The sequence below is a fragment of the Anolis carolinensis genome, unplaced genomic scaffold, assembly GCF_035594765.1.
Source record: "Anolis carolinensis isolate JA03-04 unplaced genomic scaffold, rAnoCar3.1.pri scaffold_12, whole genome shotgun sequence".
NCBI lineage: Eukaryota > Metazoa > Chordata > Lepidosauria > Squamata > Dactyloidae > Anolis > Anolis carolinensis.
In genome coordinates this window covers 19,641,456-19,661,766 of record NW_026943823.1, presented here as the reverse complement: position 1 = coordinate 19,661,766, position 20,311 = coordinate 19,641,456, and the positions used below count along the sequence as shown (strand labels likewise).

Here is a 20,311-nt window from a genome sequence, read left to right as displayed (position 1 = left end):
ATAGTTCTTTGCATTGGCGCCACGGACCCTTTGCAAAGGTAGTGTTGTAATTCAGCCAATGATTGTATCTGATGTTACTGGGAATGATGGCCTTGCTGGGCCTGTGGATGATGGTCTTGCTGAGCCTAAGTTTTTAAGTCCTGAAAAGAGTGTTGAATTTCTCCTGTAGTTTCTGAAAGTCACGTTCACAGAGCAGCCTTTCCCTAGAAAAGCAAGTTCTGAAGATGAATTGCCAGGTGGAGAGGTTAATGAGCCAGGAGATAGGAGGCAGAACTTCCATAAACTTTGGGCAAGTTCTCAAGCACATTGAAGGTCATTGCGCTTGTTAGCAAAGAGACCCTTATCTAGTTGTAAAGATAAACAAAATGATTTCTTGAAGGTCTATGTGCCCGGCCACGCGTTGTTGTGGCATTGTCTGGTGGTGTTGGTGAGAAATTGTTGAGGTAGTGGTGGTATTGAATGTCTGTTATATGGTTGTCTTTATGTTTAGTATGCACACTGAAGTGGATTATATGGCAGCGTGGAGTCAAGATAATCCAGTTCAAAGCAGATAATATAAGATTCTAAATGGGTTATATAGCTGTGTGGAAGGGCCTTGAGTCTACACTGCCATATAATCCAGTTCAAATCTGATAATCTGTGGAAGAGGCCTAAGTGAGGCCTAACTGTGCCATTCCCCTGGGCTGAGTCGGTTGCTAGGAGACAAAGTGGGCAGAGCTTAGCCTTCAAACTGGCAGCAATTGAATAAAAACTATTATTCCTCTCCCTGTAATTAGGACTTTATTTTTCTTTCCTTTTGTTGTATCAACCTAGAGCCGTGAATGATGGGTTGTGTTGTCAAATTTCGAGGTTGAGGGGCCTGTAGTTTTGTTGTTTTGTCCGCTGCCCTGATGCCATCACTCTTTTATATATATAGATGAGGAAAAGATTTTAGATCAGTCTGAGCAATGTTGGAGTTTGAAGAACACCTTCCATCAAGCCTTTGCCAAGAGAATTTCTAGTGTTATGTTTCAACTTAGCCAAGTTATTGTTTTCCAAGTTCAAAGGACTAGTCTGGAATTCTGTGAATTGGATTTCATGCTGGTTTGTTTATCTGGATATTTTGCATCCTTAGATTTTGTATTCTGCCTTTGTACCCTGGAGTTAATCAACTATTTCACATTTTTGGACTAAACTGTTTTTACCATTTTAATTGCTTTGTCTTTTATATATTCTTCATTGAGCTTCTTGCTGATTTATTGGACTGGTGTGGTGGTTAAGTATAGAGATGTTCCTGCTCTGGGATTCAACAGGTAGAGGAGAAATTATGGGCATATTTCCATTCTGGAGTTTCTGTTCCTCTCTGGACAATTTTGTCAGTTAACAAGGGCACAATGCTATCTTGTATTTTCAACTATCTGTATTATCAACTATTATATATTAAATGTAATATTACTAATAATATTACCATATAATGATATAGTACAATATAGTAATTTAATGCTTATATTGTGCTATGCTAATAATATATTGTATGTACATTTGATTAGTAAGCCTCTCTGAGTCCCCTTCGGGGTGAGAAGAGCGGGATATAAATGTAGTAAATAAAAAAAAAATTATAATATCTTCGTTTTATATTGTATTTTGTTTTTATCTTGTTGTATTGTGAAATGTATGTATGTTGTTTTTATCTGATTATGCTATCCGGGCTCTGCCTAATGTAAGCCACCACGAGTCCTCTTGGGGAGATGGTGGCGGGGTATAAATAAAGATTATTATTATTATTATTATTATTATTATTATTATTATTATTATTATTATCTTGTGGCTCCCATGCCTAAAGGATGGGAAATCCACTCTGGGTTTTAAAATGGATCTTTAAAGGAACTGTCCGGAGTGCTGAAGGTATAATTCAGAACCTTGGATAGTTCAGAGACCAAAGCAGCCATTGTCAAAGATGGTAAATGGGGAGATGGTGGCAGGGTATAAATAAAGATTATTATTATTATTATTATTATTATTATTATTATTATTATTATTATTATTTTATTATGACAGCATGACAGCAAACAAGATAGATATGCTGGATTTTGTATCACAAAATCACAAGTCGAACACTTCCCAAGTGTCTAAGACTGTGTGATGTATTTTCGGATGATGTGTGCAGATCCCTGTCGGGTGGCCTTTTGCAGTTGGCAGGTTGTAATTTTGTCAATGTCTATTGTTTCCAAATGCCGGCTGAGATCTTTTGGCACAGCACCCAGTGTGCCCATCACCACCGGGACCACCTGCACTGGTTTCTGCCAGAGTCTTTGAAGTTCAATCTTGAGGTCCTGAGAGCGGCTGAGTTTTTCCTGTTATTTTTCGTCAATGCGACTGTCACCTGGGATGGCAACATCAGTGATCCAAACCTTTTTCTCTTCCACAACTGTGAGGTCTGGTGTGTTGTGTTCCAAAACTTTGTCAGTCTGGATTCAGAAGTCCCACAGTATATTTGCATGTTCATTTTCCAATACTTTTGCAGGTTTGTGATCCCACCAGTTCTTTGCTGCTGGGAGGTGGTACTGGAGGCATAAGTTCCAATTAATCATTTGGGCCACATAGTTGTGCCTCTGTTTGTAGTCTGTCTGTGCGATTTTCTTACAGCAGCTGAGGATATGATCCATGGTTTCGTCGGTTTCCTTGCACAGTCTGCATTTTGGGTCATCAGCTGATTTTTCGATCTTGGCCTGAATTGCCTTTGTTCTGATGTCTTGCTCCTGGGGTGCAAGGATCAGGCCTTCTGTCTCCTTCTTCAGGATCCCATTTGTGAGCCAGAGCCAGGTCTTCTCCTTATCAGCTTTTCCTTCAATTTTGTCAAGGAACTTTCCATGCAATGTTTTGTTGTGCCAGCTGTCAGCTCTAGTTTGTAGTGCGGTTTTCTTGTACTGATTTTTTGTCTGCTGTGTTTTGAGGGGAGATTATTATTATTATTATTATTATTATTATTATTATTATTATTATTATTATTATTATGTGGCTCCCATTCCCAAGGATGGGAAATCCACTCTGGGTTTTAAAATGGACCTTTAAAGGAACTGTCTGGAGTGCTGAAGGTATAGTTCAGAACCTTGGATAGTTCAGAGACCAAAGCAGCCATTGTCAAGATGGTAAATGTCTTACCTGGCGAGTGAAATTGCAAGCGAAAGCTTCCATTGTTGCAGTTCCACAATCAACAAGAGGCTGAGTGGGACAGATACTATAGGTGATAGCATTTAGGCAAGTTTCTCTTTCTTTTACATACAATCATCAGTATCCTCCAGATAGAAAGGTTCAACAAGGAGATATAGACCAACAGATTTTGGTTGTGTATTCCTGCATGGTAAGGGGTCAGACTGAATGGATCATGAGTCTCTTCCAGGTCTATGATATTATCTAGCTTAGTGATTTGTCTTGGACTGCATGTTGAATTTTGTAGCTCTGGATTTGTCTTCTTTCCCCCCTTTCCAGCTCTGCTCAGTTCTCCTAACATGACCCTTTCAGTCCCTTCGGCGGTTGCTGGAGCTTAGATGAAAGGCAACAAAAGACACTGAGTGGGTTGGCTGAAGCTCTTGGGCCTTGATGGAAGCCTAACCTCCAGGCATTTTTATATTAAGTGAACTCAACTCTCTTGATAATTGTTATGAGTGGGTTTCTTTGAATAGCCATTCAGATGGAAGGGATCACCGAGCTGAAGGTTAGTTCAGACCCTATTAGTAGATGCATGTGATCTATGGAGTTTCAATGGGCGAGCTTCATGCTACAAGGAAAGATCAAACACATGTTTCTAAATGTCCTGATTTGGTACTCCCAATTAATCCCCTACCATCCCATTTCTTAAGCTGCTTTGAAAATGTCACAGTTTCTCTCTCCCCCTTCCACCGTTTCCCTTTATCCTCTTCTCTTCTGTTATAGCCAATGCAAATCGAACAGCAAGTTTACCCTCATCCTGGACAGAAGGCTGGACACGTGGACGTCGGTCAAGATGACGCTGCAAAGGATAGCCGTAGGTCTCTCTTGAGGTCAAACCTTTTGGGTTGGACAAATCATGGCCCCAATGCTGTTTTTATAGTTCTCCAAGACTCTTTAGGCTCTCTTTTTTTTGGCCAATCCCTTCTTCTAAAAAAAGATGCCTCCAGGGTTGCATCTGCACTGTAGAATGAGTGAATGCCGTTGGATATTATTTGGCTTATTCTATAGAATACTGGCAATTTTAGTTTTGCGGGGTCTTTAGCCTTCTCTGTGAAAGAGTGCTTCTGCCTCACCAAACTACAACTCTCAGGATTCCATAGCATTGAGCATTGAAACCCCCACTTTGGGGGTTTTCCTCCCCATTTTAGAGTCATCTTCAAAGCTCCTGGTGAGTTGCAGAAGGAGAAAGCTCTTCCTTGGATCTACCACAGTTGCTGACCTTACTCCACAGTTTAAAGTATTGCCTTAGGGTTGGATGGTGTAGTTCAACTGTATTGTATTCAGATTGTTTTAGTACTTTTGTTTGAATGCATAGTGTGAGTAGCTTTGGTAAAGCCAATGTGACATAATGTTTGAGTGTTGGATTATGACTCGGGAGCAGGGCCGGCCCAAGGTAATTTTCAAGTGTAGGCGAACAGAATTTTGGCGCCTCTCCCCCCGCAAACCAATCACTGAAAAATAAAAGCGTTGGATAAGCGAAAATGTTGGATAATAAGGAGGGATCAAGGAAAAGCCTAAATAAAGAACAACACTCTGAAAACAGGGGAAATCCAGACAGGAAACAATCAGGGCCAGCTAACACCTCCCAACCAGGCTGTGGCGCAGCTGGCTAGTAACCAGCTGCAATAAATCACTACTGACCGAGAGGTCATGAGTTCGAAGCCCAGGCCGGGTTAAGCCCCCGACCATTAAACAGCCCAGCTTGCTTTTGACCTATGCAGCCCCGAAAGACAGTTGCATCTGTCAAGTAGGGAAATTTAGGTACGCTTTATGCGGGAGGCTAATTTAACTAATTTACAACACCATAAAACTGCCAGCAAAACACAAGGAATGAGGAAGTACAGCCACTAGTGGACGGTGAAGCAACAGCTCCCCCTGTGGCCGGAATCGTGAAGCTGGAAAAATGTTAAAATGCCTCTGTGTCTGTCTATCCTGTATGTTGTTTGTCTGTTGGCATTGAATGTTTGCCATATATGTGTTCATTGTAATCCGCCCTGAGTCCCCTTTGGGGTCAGAAGGGCAGAATATAAATACAGTAGAGCCTCACTTATCCAACACTCACTTATCCAACATTCTGGATTATCCAACGCATATATCATGATATTTTGGTGCTAAATTTGTAAATACAGTAATTCCTACATAGCATTACTGCATATTGAACTATTTTTTCTGTCAAATTTGTTGTATAACATGATGTTTTGGTGCTTAATTTGTAAAATCATAACCTATTTTGATGTTTAATAGGCTTTTTCTTAATCTCTCTTTATTATCCAACATATTCGCTTATCCAACGTTCTGCTGGCCCATTTATGTTGGATAAGTGAGACTCTACTGTACTGCAAATAAATAAATAAATAAAACCAAGGATGCCCCCAGGGAGGAAGCAGCCAGGCTTTGAATCTGCAAGGCCATGAAATGCTAACCAAGCTGGCCAATTGCAACATTCACACTAGCCTCAAACAGACAAGAGCTCTTTCTCCCACCCTGAACTTTCCACAGATATATAAACCCTACTTACGTAGCTTCCAACAGACCTCAGAACCTCTGAGGATGCCTGCCATAGATCATAGAATCATAGGATCATAGAATATTAGAGTTGGAAGAGACCTCATGGGCCATCCAGTCCAACCCGGGGCTGTGGCGCAGATGGGAGAGCAATGAGTCACTGACCAGGAGGTCATAAGTTCGAGGCCCGCTCGGAGCTATGTTTGTTTGTCTTTATCCTGTGTTAAAAAGGCATTGAATGTTTGCCTAATATGTGTAATGTGATCCGCCCTGAGTCCCCTTCAGGGTGAGAAGGGCGGAATATAAATGATGTAAATAAATAAATAAACCCCCTGCCAAGAAGCAGGAAATCACATTCATAGCACCCCCGACAGATGTGGGTGAAACATCAGGAGAGAATGCTTCTGGAACATGTAACAGCATTACATGTCTCTGAACTTCTGCATTCCACCTTAAAAAAATGTTACAGCTGTTCTTGGCCGATGAGCGTCTCCCTTTCTCGTCTGTCTCTCCTTTGCTTCCTCCCTCGCTTTCCTTCTTTTGCTGGTAGCGCAGCCAAAAGGCTGTTCATGCCTCTCTCTTTTTTGGCACTCTCATTTCCTCTGGATTAAAGAATCACCAGTTTGCCCAGTTTGCAGTTAGCCAATGATGGGAACACAGCTAACTCATGATGGGAGAGAGGAGCTGTGCAATGATGCTGCTCCCTCGGCACCCAGAGATGCAGCTGTACAGAAAGCCGGTTGCCCCGGTGACTTTTAAGAAGCCGGGTCCTGTTTCATCACGGATGCCGCATTGACTTTTGGGCAAGGCCGGTCCGTTCCCTGAGTGCCAAAGAGATGGCTGAAGCCAGTCCCCCAAGAGGCAAGATGAAGGGCCGGAGAAATGCGGTAAGGGTTTCCCTGCAGTCTTTTTTTACCTTTCCTAAATCAGATTCTAAGTTCATACGCTGTCTCTCTCTGCCGCATGGCAGTGCAGCGTTCATTCGAGGACAAAACTGCTGAATGCAGGCTTTGCGAAAGAGATCCAGGCAGAGAAAAACCGGCTCGCTTTTTCCGCTGCTGTACATTTGGCAATTAATGTTGCATTTTTCAATCTCTGTCCAAAGCATTTGTCATTCGTGATGCAATGAGCTTGGCAGCAGACTTAAACTGAACATCTCGGGAACATACCCTGTTTCCCCTAAAATAAGACATCCCCGGAAAATAAGACCTAGTAGAGGTTTTGCTGAATTGCTAAATATAAGGACTCCCTCGAAAGTAAGACCTAGTAAGGTTTTTGTTTGGAAGCATGCAGGATCGGTAAATGTACATACCATAGATTGTTGTACATGGAAATAAAGGTAGTATCAAGAAATAATAATAATAATTATTTAATTAATTATAAGTGCAGGTGGTCCCGGTGGTGATGGGCACATTGGGTGCCGTGCCAAAAGATCTCAGCCGGCATTTGGAAACAATAGACATTGACAAAATTACAATCTGCCAACTGCAAAAGGCCACCCTGCTGGGATCTGCGCGCATCATCCGAAAATACATCACACAGTCCTTGACGCTTGGGAAGTGTTCGACTTGTGATTTTGTGATATGAAATCCAGCATATCTATCTTGTTTGCTGTGTCATAATAAAATAATAATAATCATAATAATTTAATTAATTATAAGTGCAGGTGGTCCCGGTGGTGATGGGCACATTGGGTGCCGTGCCAAAAGATCTCAGCCGGCATTTGGAAACAATAGACATTGACAAAATTACGATCTGCCAGCTGCAAAAGGCCACCCTGCTGGGATCTGCACGCATCATCCGAAAATACATCACACAGTCCTAGACACTTGGGAAGTGTTCGACTTGTGATTTTGTGATATGAAATCCAGCATATCTATCTTGTTTGCTGTGTTATAATACAATAATAATAATAATATAACTTTATTCTTGTATCCCACCTCCATCTCCCAGAAGGGACAAGCCCAACAACAACATAAATTTACATACAATCAGAAATTTAAAACAGTAATTTAAAAACAGTATAGCAATAAAATATAATATAGACATTCTTGAAAGAATTCACAATTTGGTTATGCTGTTTTGTGATGACAACTACTGTACCATAGACAATAAATTTTCATTTTTTAAAAATCCAACCATAAATTTTTTTTGTTCAACAATAAATGTGAATTCTTCTTCATGGAAAAATAAGACATGCCCTGAAAATCAGACCTAGCGCCTCTTTGGGAGCAAAAATTAATATAAGACACTGTCTTATTTTCGGGGAAACACGGTATTCCTCCTTTTTCTCTCTTTCTCTCTCTCTGTAGGAGGTTCGGTATCTTTTCATTGCATCACTAGCTGTGCCCTGCCACGCGTTGCTGTGGCCAATTGAAATTGCAGTGAATAGCCTCGCTGCTTCAAAGCCTGGCCGTTTTCTACATAGGGTATGCTTGCTAGGCCAGGTTGAATGAGATGGAGTAGCCTCGTGGTTTCCAAAGTCTGGCTTTGAAGCTGCAAGGCTGTTTAGTGTTAAGGGGTTGATATATGTGTGGAATAACGTGCACTATGGTAGAAAGAACTGTTGTCTGGTTGAGGCAGGTGTTGCCATGGATCTCCTTGATTAGCATTGAATAGGCATGCATCTTCAAGCTCTGCCTGGTTAGTACTTAGGAGAATCCTTTACTGGGACGTGTTAGCTGGGTGTGATTATTTAAGTTGTTTAGCATTGAATGGTCTTGTAGCTTCCAAGCCTGGCTGCTTCCTACGTGAGGGAATCCTTTGTTGGGAGGTGTTAGCTGGGCCTGGTTGTTTCCTGTGTGGAATTCCCCTGTGTTCTGAGTGTTGTTGTTTATTGAGTGTCATGATTTTAGAGATTATATTGTTGTGTATTGTTATTAGAGCACAGTCATTATTATACATTATATTGATGTTATATGATTTTCCTGGAACAGGATTATATGAGGGCCCGTCTACACAATGGTTTAAAATTCACACTGAAGTGGCGTTTTTTTTTTTTTTTGGTTATTTGTTTTTTTGCTGTGGCCTAGGAGGCAGCCTGGCTTTGAAGCTGCAAGGCTGTTTAGTGTCAATCAAGGTGGGTCACAAAGGGGTGCATTCCGGTTTTGGGGGTTTTTTTGGCCCCATGAAGGTTAGGGATGTGTAGTTTGTTTATAAGAATGTAGAGACGTGGATGAGGGGTTGTGTTGTCAATTTTCTAGGTTGGGGGCCTTTAGTTTTGTTGTTTTGCCCGGTGGAGCGATGCCATTCTCCTTTTATATATATAGATAGTTTTGCATCTTGAAAGGATAAATATAAACTAGAGAGACATTTTAAAAAATAGGTTACTTTTCAAAAGCAGCAATCTACTGCTAGGATGTTTGCTGCATGCACACCTGACAACTGTCCCAGTTATGTCAAAGGGAAGGTCCCATGTTGTTGTTCTTGTTTTCTGGCTTACCTGTCCTTGGAAAAATAATTACCGTATATACTCGAGTATAAGTCAACCCGAATATAAGCCGAGGCACCTAATTTTACCAATTTTACTAGTTGGTTCTATCATAAAATCATGGAAAAAGTTTATTAAACTGCACAAACTGATTTAATCGATGGACTAACAACAGGTGACTCTCTTCAATTATGTCACTGTCCCTTAAAAGGGACTATAACACTATGCAACACGATTTGTATTGTTATAAAAGTCATTTCCTAATTGGTTCTATCATAAAAAGCATGGAAAAAGTTTATTAAACTGCACAAACTTTGTTTTTGCGGAAGGGACATCCTGTAGCACATGCTGGTATAGTTTTTCAATCTCATCATAGAATCTAACCCAATTTAACATACCGTATATACTCGAGTATAAGCCGACCCGAATATAAGCCGAGGCACCTAATTTTACCAATTTTACTCATTAAAATCATGGAAAAAGTTTATTAAACTGCACAAACTTTGTTTTTGCAGAAGGGACATCCTGTAGCACATGTTGGTATAGTTTTTCAATCTCATCATAGAATCTAGCCCAATTTAACATACTGGATATACTCGAGTATAAGCCAACCGGAATATAAGCCGAGGCACCTAATTTTACCAATTTTACTCATTAAAATCATGGAAAAATTTATTTAACTGCACAAACTTTGTTTTTGCAGAAGGGACATCCTGTAGCACATGTTGGTATAGTTTTTTAATCTCATCATAGAATCTAACCCAATTTAACATACCGTATATACTCGAGTATAAGCTGACCCGACTATAAGCCGAGGCACCTAATTTTACCACAAAAAAACTGGGAAAACATTGATTCCAGTATAAGCCGAGGGTGGTAAATTTAAATAAAAATAGATACCAATAAAATTACATTAATTGAGGCATCGGTAGGTTAAATGTCTCACTTATCCAACACTCGCTTATCCAATGTTCTGGATTATCCAACGCATTTTTGGAGTCAATGTGTTCAATACATCGTGATATTTTGGTGCTAAATTCGTAAATACAGTAATTACTACATAGCTCTACTACGTAATGAACTACTTTTTCCGTCAACTTTGTTGTATAACATGATGTTTTGGTGCTTAATTTGTAAAATCATAATCTAATTTGATGCTGAATAGGCTTCTCCTTAATTTCTCCTTATTATCCAATATATTTGCTTATCCAACGTTCTGCCGGCCCGTTTATGTTGGATAAGTGAGACTGTACTGTATTGGTAATATTACATTGGATATATAATATTTAATTAATATTATTATATTGTATTATTAGTAATATAATATTGTATTCCATTATAATATTATCAATATTATATATATATATATATATATATATATATATATATATATATATATATATACACACACACACACATATACAATATATTATATATTTTATATATAGAGATTTATAAAGGGTAATGAAATTTCGGCCTAGGACAAAACAACAAAACTGCACATCCCAGAAACACTAAACTGGGCAACACAACCCCTCATCCATGCCTCTACATTCATACAACAAAAAGAAAAGAAAAATAAAGTCCTAATTAGAGGGAGAGGAATAATTGTTTTTATCCAATTGCTGCCAGTTAGAAGGCTAAGCTCCGCCCACTTGGTCTCCTAGCAACCCACTCAGCCCAGGGGACAGGCAGAGTTAGGCCTCACTTAGGCCTCTTCCACACTGCCTATAAAATACAGATTATCTGATTTTAACTGGATTATATGGCAGTGTAGACTCAAGGCTCCTCCACACAGCTATATAACCCATTTATAATGGACTTAACGTCAGGGGAAAACCTTTACCCTTTACCTTAACTGCCACCAATTCCTCAATACTTTATTTCCCATACCACCAGACTTCGCCACAGCAACGCATGGCCAGGCACAGCTAGTTATTATATATAATCATCCCTTGCGTAGTTTCCAACAGACCTCACAAGCTCTGAGGTTGCCTGCCATAGATGTGGGTGAAACGTCAAGAGAAATGCTCAGGAACATAGCCATACAGCCCGGAAAACTCACAGCAACCCAGAATAGTCTTCCTTTCATCCTTTTGGTTTCTAATGAGAGTTCAGACATGATGTGCTCTTGAACCCATTTACTTGGGAAACTAGGGTGCCACAGGGACTCCAAAGTCAATTCCATTTATAACTGCTTTGCTTTTGTAACCAAGCCATGCGAGGAACCCAATGTCACTGTTAAAGCCTCCGAATAGAATAAAAAAGATTGCCCAGAGCTCTCCTGTGCAGCATGGCAGTGGAGCTGAATGAAGCAGCTTTGCTTATGTAAGGTTGAGAGGAAAGGATTGGAAAAAAAAAACAAACCTTTCTTCTCTTGGTTGCAAGGGTGGATTTAAGGTAGTAAGGAGTGGATTCAAGCAGCAGGACCAAAATTGAGGTCTGTACTGGATGAAGATGAAAAATTGGACAACAACTTCCAGAATCTACCAATTGGTAGGAAATTCTGGGTATTGTTTTCAAAGAAAAGCATTTTACTGAATTTTATATCTCCTGCCAACCTAGCAGTTCGAAAACATGCCAATGTGAGTAGATCAATAGGTACTGCTCTGGCAGGAAGATAACAGCGTTCCATGCAGTCATGCCAGTGGCCACATGACCTTGGAGGTGTCTACAGACAACGCCGGCTCTTCGGCTTAGAAATGGAGATGAGCACCAACCCCCAGAGTCGGTCACAACTGGACTTAACGTCAGGGGAAACCTTTACCGTTACCTATATTGTTGATAAACCTGAATATGTTTGCATATATTTATCATAATCTTTTGGCTAATAGTATACGCAATTGCACAGCGGGTTAAACAGCTAAGCTTCAGAACTTGCTGACTGGAAGGTCTGTGGTTCGAATCTATGGCACAGGGTGAGCTCCCGTTGTTACCCCAGCTTCTGCCAACCTAGCAATTTGAAAACATGTAAATGTGAGTAGATCAATAGGTACTGCTCCGGTGGGAAGGTAATGGTGCTGCATGCAGTCATGCCGGCCACATGATCTAGGAGGTGTCTATGGACAACGCCGACACTTTGGCTTAGAAATGGAGATGAGCACCAACCCCCAGAATTGGACTCGACTAGACTTAATGACAAGGGGAAATTTTTACCTTTACTTATAAACTCAAAACATAGATAACCAAATCTCTGATGAATAAGATTTGCATTTAAAGGAGAGGGGATAGGCTTGAGTACAAATGCTTACGATATACCATATTTATTCAAATATAAGCTGACCCGAATATACATGTAAACCTTTTATTACGGTCAATGACCAGCTCATATACCCGAATATAAGCCAAGGTATCTAATTTTACCACAAAAACTGGGAAATCATTGACTCAAGTATAAGCCGAGGGTGGGAAATTTCAGAAATAAAAATAGATACCAAAAATTACATCAATTGAGGCATCAGTAGGTTAAATGTTTATGAATATTTACATCAAGCTCTAATTTAAGATAAGACTGTCCAACTCTGATCAAATCATTATTCTCATCTTCTTCAATGTCAATGTGCTTATGTATCCTTTTAATAATAATAATAATAATAGAGTAAAATAATACTTGTAATAATAATAATAAATACAGGAAAATAATACATGTAATAATAAATAGAGTAGAATAATAAATGTAATAATAATAATGAGATCAGAGTGAAATCATAAATGTATTATAAATAATAATAAAAATAGAGTAAAATAAATGTAATACAGTAGAGTCTCACTTATCCAATGTAAATAGGCCGGCAGAATGTTGGATAAGCAAATATGTTGGATAATAAGGAGGGATTAATACATGTAATAATAATAATAGAGTAAAATAATACATGTAATAATAATAATAAATACAGGAAAATAATACATGTAATAATAAATAGAGAATAATAAATGTAATAATAATAATATAAGAGTGAAATAATAAATTTATTATTAATAATAATAAAAATAGAGTAAAATAAATGTAATACAGTAGAGTCTCACTTATTGAATGTAAACGGGCCGGCAGAATGTTGGATAAGCTGTAATGTTATGTTGAAATTACTGTATTTATGAATTTAGCACCATAATAATAATAATAATAATAATAATAATAATAATAATAATAATAAACTTTATTTATATACCGCCCTATCTCCCGGATGGGACTCAGGCCGGTTTCCAATCATAAAAACAACACAAACATTACATAGCAAACATAATAACACATTACTAAGCAAAGTAAAAATACAATTATAGAAATAAATAACACTTACATGACCTGATCAAGGGGACGGGAACCATAAACCCAATATATTAAAATGTATCATTTTAATGATGTATTGAACACATAGACTACAAAAATGCATTGGATAATCCAGAATATTGGATAAGCGAGTGTTGGACAAGTGAGACTCTACTGTAGTAGCAACAATAATAGAGTGCGATAATAAATGTAATAATAATAGAGTAAAATAATAAATGTAATAATACCAATAATAATAGAGAAAAATAATAAATGTACCATATATTCTTGAGTATAAGCTGACCCAAATATAAGACAGGATCCTCACCCGAGTATAAGCTGAGGGGGGCTTTTTTAGTCCTTAAAAAGGGCTAAAAAACTAGGCTTATACTCGAGTATATACAGTAAATTCTTTCTCCCAGTTAGTTTTAAAGGACTTTATTGCACAAGGCAGATAAAGCACAATTGCAGCAGGTTAAAGGCACCTTTGGGAATCTATATTAATAATGGCCAACATAGCGCAATTGCAGCAAGATGTGAAAGCAATTGTTCCAATGATTGTATGTTTCTAATACAAATGCAACCAGATCCCTTCCCACATGGCTGGTCTGAACGAACCTTTCTCCGTTCTCTTGAGCACGTTGCCCTTCTTACAACGGCCAGCTCTTAGTTCCTGGCAAAATTCCCTTTGCCATAAATTGGACGAAGTCCTTGGCAATCAATTTACATCTACTTTTAAAGCTTTGCTTTAAAATAGCTCTGGGAAACGCAAGAACATTGGGGTGGCATGGCTCATCCACGGAGCTCAATGTCAAATAATACCGTGCAAAGTGTATCCTCCAGAGAAGCAATGCATTGTGCTACACCCATGTAATTTTTTATTTATTTGTTTATTTACTACTAGCTTTGACCGGCCATGCGTTGCTGTGGCTTATCCTTTCAGAGTGTTGCTCTTTATTTACTGTCCTGATTTTAGAGATTATATTGTTCTGTATTATTATTAATCGCTTTGAATGCGATTTCCTGCTTCTTGGCAGAATGGGGTTGGACTGGATGGCCCATGAGGTCTCTTCCAACTCTACGATTCTATGATTCTATATCACAGTAATTATTACATATTATATTGATAATCTTATATTATCTGCTTAGAACTGGATTATATGAGGCCCCTTCTTCACAGCTGTATAAAATGCAGACTGAAGTGGATTATATGGCAGTGTGGAGTCCAGATAATCCAAATCAGATAATATAAGATTATAAATGGGTTATATAGCTGTGTGGAAGGGCCTTGAGTCTGCACTGCCATATAATCCAGTGCAAATTAGATAATCTGTGGAACAGGCCGAGGCCTAAGTTTGCCTATCCCCTGGCTGAGTTGGTTGCTAGGAGAACAAGTGGGCAGAGATTAGTCCTCTAACTGGTAGCAATTGGATAAAAATAATTATTCCTCTCCCTCTAATTAGGACTTTATTTTTCTTTTCTTTTTGTTGTATCAACCTAGAGGCGTGAATGATGGGTTGTGTTGTCAAATTTCGAGGTTGGGGGGCCTGTAGTTTTGTTGTTTTGTTAGTCGCCGTGATGCCATCACTCATTTATATATATAGATATTTCTACCCTGCTCTGTCTCACCCTGAGGTGGGATCAGAGTGGCTTCCAATTTTGACAATTATTCAATGCCACAATTACATGAAAAAACCAACAATACATAGCACATTTCAACTGTTAAAATCAAATTACATATACTGTACATACTCGAGTATAAGCCCAGTTTTTCAGCCCCTTTTTTAAGACTGAAAAAGCCCCCCTTGGCTTATACTCGGGTGAGGGTCCTGGTTGGCTTATATTTGGGTCAGCTTATACTTGAGAATATATGGTAAATTTATTATTTTTTTCTATTACAGTAGAGTCTCACTTATCCAACATAAACGGGCTGGCAGAATGTTGGATAAGTGAGATAAGCAAATATGTTGGATAATAAGGAGGGATTAAGGAAAAGCCTATTAAACATCAAATTAGGTTATGATTTTACAAATTAAGCACCAAAACATCATGTTATACAACAAATTTGGCAGAAAAAGTAGTTCAATACGCAGTAATGTTATGTAGTAATTACTGTATTTTAAATTTAGCACCAAAATATCATATATTTTTTAAAATGTTTTTAAAATATTAAAAACATTGACTACAAAAATGCGTTGGATAATCCAGAACATTGGATAAGTGAGACTCTACTGTATTATTGGTATTATTTATTATTTTTCTCTATTATTCTTGCTACTATTACATTAATTTTACTCTATTATTATTATTATTATTATTATTATTATTATTATTATTATTATTACATTTATTATTTCACTCTGATATTATTATTATTATTATTATTATTACATGTATTATTTTACTCTATTTATTATTACATGTATTGTTTTACTCTATTTATTATTATTATTACATGTATTATTTTACTCTATTATTAAAAGGATACATAAGCACGTTTACATTGAAGAAGATGAGAATAATGATTTGATCAGAGTTGGAAAGTCTTATCTTAAATTTGAGATTTATGTAAATATTCAAAAACATTTAACCTACTGATGCCTCAATTAATGTAATTTTATTGGTATCTATTTTTATTTCTGAAATTTACCACTCTCGGCTTATACTGGAGTCAATGTTTTCCCAGTTTTTTTGTGGTAAAATTAGGTGCCTCGGCTTATATTCAGGTTGGCTTATACTCGAGTATATACGGTAAATACAAATGAAACAATTAAAACATGTTAAGACATAGAACTAAACCTGTAGTCATCCTCCAGCTGCTTCTTATGTCGGTTCCATGAAAGTATAAAGTAAAGGTTTTCCCCTGACATTAAGTTTAGTTGTGTCCGACTCTGGGGGGTTGGTGCTCATCTCAATTTCTAAGCCGACGAGCCGGAATTGTCCGTAGACACCTCCAAGGTCGTGTGGCTGGCATGATTGCATGGAGCGCTCTTACCTTCCTGCTGGAGCCGTATCTCTTGATCTTTGCATGTTTTCGAACTGCTAGGTTGGCAGAAGTTGGGGCTAACAGCGGGAGCTCACCCCTCTCTCCAGATTTTGACATCCGACCTTTCAGTCAGCAAGTTCAGCAGCTCAGTGGTTTAACCCACTGCGCCACCAGGGGCTCTTTTCCATAAAATTATATTGAACTATAATTCTGCTATGTGTGATAGATGTGATGGAGATACAGTAGAGTCTCACTTATCCAACACTTGCTTATCCAACATCCTGGATTATCCAACGCATTTTTGTAGTCAATGTTTTCAATACATCATGTTATTTTGATGCTAAATTCGTAAAGACAGTAATTACTACATAGCATTACTGCGTATTGAACTACCTTTTCTGTCAAATTTGTTGTATAACATGATGTTTTGGTGCTTAATTTGTAAAATCATAACCTAATTTGATGTTTAATAGGCTTTTCCTTAATGCCTCCTTATTATCCAACATATTCGCTTATCCAATGTTCTTCCAGCCCGTTTATGTTGGATAAGTGAGACTCTACTGTACATGATTAGTTCTAATACACGATTGAAATAATGGCACTAGATCATGTTGTGTCTTCCAGAGCTGCTGCTGGTGTTGACTCTCTTGGTCATTACGTTTGATGCTGAAAATGTCTCTTTGCTCCTGAATGTGTTTGGAAATTTGCTGATGATGTGAATTTTTAATATAGGAAGGGGCAGGTGCCAAAACAAGGTCTTTAACGTGTTTCTATATCAAGATTGTATTGATTGTATATTCCCTGCTTTATGTTGTGCAGAATAAACTTGGAGGTAGGACGTTGAAGGAAGTGAGTTGGTTCTGCTGCCAAAACAGAACCAAACCAAACCAAATCTAAATTTTCTCCTTCTGTTTCTCTCCAAAGCAAAAATGATCCACATCAGGCCTACCTGTGGACTGTATTTGGCCCTTATCAGAGTATGACCAAGATGACTTTTCCTAATCTCTAGGCCCGTGGTTCTCAACGACCCCTTAATACAGTTTCTCATGTTGGGATGATCCCAAACATAAAGTTATTTTTGTTGATACTTCATAACTGTCATTTTGCTACTGTTACAAATCGTAATGTAAGCATCCGATGTGCAAGATGTATTTTCATTCGCCAGACCAAATTTAACACAAATACCTGATATGTCCAAATTTCAATACTGATGGGGTTGTGAGGAGGGTTGATTTTGTCATTTGGGAGTTGTAGTTGCTGGGATTTATAGTTCACCTACAATCAAAGAGCATTCTGAAATCCACCAATGATGAAATTGAACCAAACTTGGCACACACAACTACCACGACGAACAGAAAATACTGGAAAGGTTTGGTGGGCATTACATGTATTATTTTCCTGTATTTATTATTATTATTACATGTGTTATTTTACTCGATTTATTAGCCCAAATGTTAACACTGGTAAAGTTTGGGGAAAATAGACCTTGCCATTTGGGAGTTGTAGTTTCTGGGATTTATAGCATTACGCAAATGGATATGACCTGCCTTGGGCCCCATTAAAGAACCCAATGTCCTCAAATGCATGAATTAACTTTGAGCATTAACTAGAGTGCAAACTTGTGCCTCAGATGGACGAGCCACCCTGCTCTGCTCAGGTTCAGAATGACAATTTTCTCCTAGAAATATTCCTATGGATGATTATGGGAAGGATAATAGTGTTTTCCTCTCTTGTTTCTCTCTATTCCCCCCCCCCCCCCCAATTTATAGGCATTTTTCCCAGGCAACCTCCACCTTGTGATGGTCCTCCGTCCCACCGGATTTTTCCAACGTACTTTCACCGATATTGGATTTCGGTTTAGCCAAGAAGACTTCCTTCTCAAGCTTCCGGTATGACAACCTCTTCCATTTAACTACATAGATTGTCATTTCTATCTGGAATTCCATAATACAGAATACCCCAATATTATCCAAATGGGTGGCTGAGAAAGGGACACCTTTGCTTTCTGTGGTTCAGTGTACACGTCTGCACAAAACTATTGCACATAGTAGGCAATGTGTATAAGGTATATGTGAAGAATAAATGAGAGATCTCCATGATATCTCATTATGTTCACATGTGTAAATTCAGGTAGGCCAAAATTAAGGGGGAGAAATCCCAAACACATCTGACCCTAAGCATTTTGGATAAGGGATGCTCCATCTGTATCTTTATTAAATACGTAGTTATCACCAGTAACATGCTATGCTAATATATAATAATAATAATAATAATAATAATAATAATAATAATAATAATAATAACAACAACAAGAAAACCGCACTACAAACTAGAGCTGACAGCTGGCACAACAAAACATTGCATGGAAAGTTCCTTGGTGACAGTCGCATTGACGAAAAACAACACGAAAAACTCAGCCGCTATCAGGACCTCAAGATTGAACTTCAGAGAATCTGGCAGAAACCAGTGCAGGTGGTCCCGGTGGTGATGGGCACACTGGGTGCCGTGCCAAAAGATCTCAGCTGGCATTTGGAAACAATAGACATTGACAAAATTACGATCTGCCAACTGCAAAAGGCCACCCGACTGGGATCTGAGCGCATCATCCTAAAATACATCACACAGTCCTAGACGCTTGGGAAGTGTTCGACTTGTGATTTTGTGATACGAAATCCAGCATATCTATCTTGTTTGCTGTGTCATAATATAATAATAATAATAATAATAATAATAATAATAATAATAATGTTTATTTGTATCCCGCCACCATCTCCCCCAGAGGGGACTCGGGGCGGCTCACAGAAATATCAAATACAAAACAATAACAATATACAATACATCAATAAACAATAACATTACACTGTACTATCACCTTCAGCTAGTGGTTACATTGACTGGGGATGTTGGGAATTGGAGTCCCACAACATTGGAAGAGGATTGCATTCTGTAAAATAAGGTTTCTAGCTGTCTGGTTATTGAATGTCTTTTTCTTTGGCTGCTCCCATTTGTCTCCAGGTTGTAATGCTGAGTTCAGTCAGCGACTTACTAACATACATCGACGAGAAGCAGCTGACGCCCGAATTTGGTGGCACTTTGGAGTACTGCCATACGAGATGGGTGATCTTCAGAACAGTATGTCCTTTCCCCCATATGCCATTCACATTCACTACAACTTCATCTGCTTCATTCTAGACCAAGACAGAATGACAAGATTGCCATCTGGCACATAATTCAAGTGGAGGAGGGGTGGTTGCAGAAGAAGGCTCAGTGCATTTGGGATTGTCTTGCTTCTCCATTAATGAAATAGCAGCAGTGACAGCAACAGTTTCCAATGTCTATGGATAGTGAATCCACTCTGGGTCTTGTATATACAACACTGAATGAATGCAGTTCAATACTACTCAAACTGCCATGGTTCAATGATATGGAATCTTGCGATTTGTAGTTTGGTGAGGCACTCTTTGGTAGGGAAGGCATGTCAAACTACAACTTTCATGATTCCGTAGCACTGAGCTATGGCAGTTCAAGTAATATCGAACTGCATCCATTCTACAGCATAGATGCACTTGGAGTCCGAATTGAAAAGAACCCTCTGAGTTGCTAAACGTTAACCCAGAGCAGGTCCAAGGTAATTTTCAAGTGTAGGCAAACAGAAATTTTGCCCCCCCCCCAAAAAAATCACTGAAAAATAAAAGCATTGGATAAGCAAAAATGTTGGATAATAAGGAGGAATTAAGGAAAAGTCTAAATAAAGACCAACACTCTGAAAAGAGGGGAAATCCAGACAGGAAGCAATCAGTGACAGCTAACATCTCCCAAAAAAAGATTCTCTCAGGCAAGAGGAAGCCATGCCTTGAAGCCACAGGACCATTAAATGCTAATCAAGGTGATTAATTACAACATCCACACCTGCCTCCCAACAGACAAGAGCTCT

At 38.6% G+C, this 20,311-nt stretch overlaps 1 protein-coding gene across 4 annotated transcripts in view; it reads left to right on the top strand.

Moving 5' to 3' along the window:
• The window catches only part of mcf2 (MCF.2 cell line derived transforming sequence), an 86,956-nt gene that overhangs the window by 22,135 nt on the left and 44,510 nt on the right, over window positions 1-20,311 (top strand). For 2 of the 4 annotated variants that reach the window (XM_062963666.1, XM_062963668.1), the window contains exons 4-6: window positions 3,913-4,003; window positions 18,147-18,266; window positions 19,393-19,509. In XM_062963666.1, the coding sequence (XP_062819736.1) occupies window positions 3,913-4,003; window positions 18,147-18,266; window positions 19,393-19,509 (328 nt within the window). Of the gene's footprint in view, window positions 1-3,912; window positions 4,004-4,028; window positions 6,582-18,146; window positions 18,267-19,392; window positions 19,510-20,311 lie in introns of those variants that run through there. The other 2 variants (XM_062963669.1, XM_062963670.1) reach the window with 2 other exon arrangements.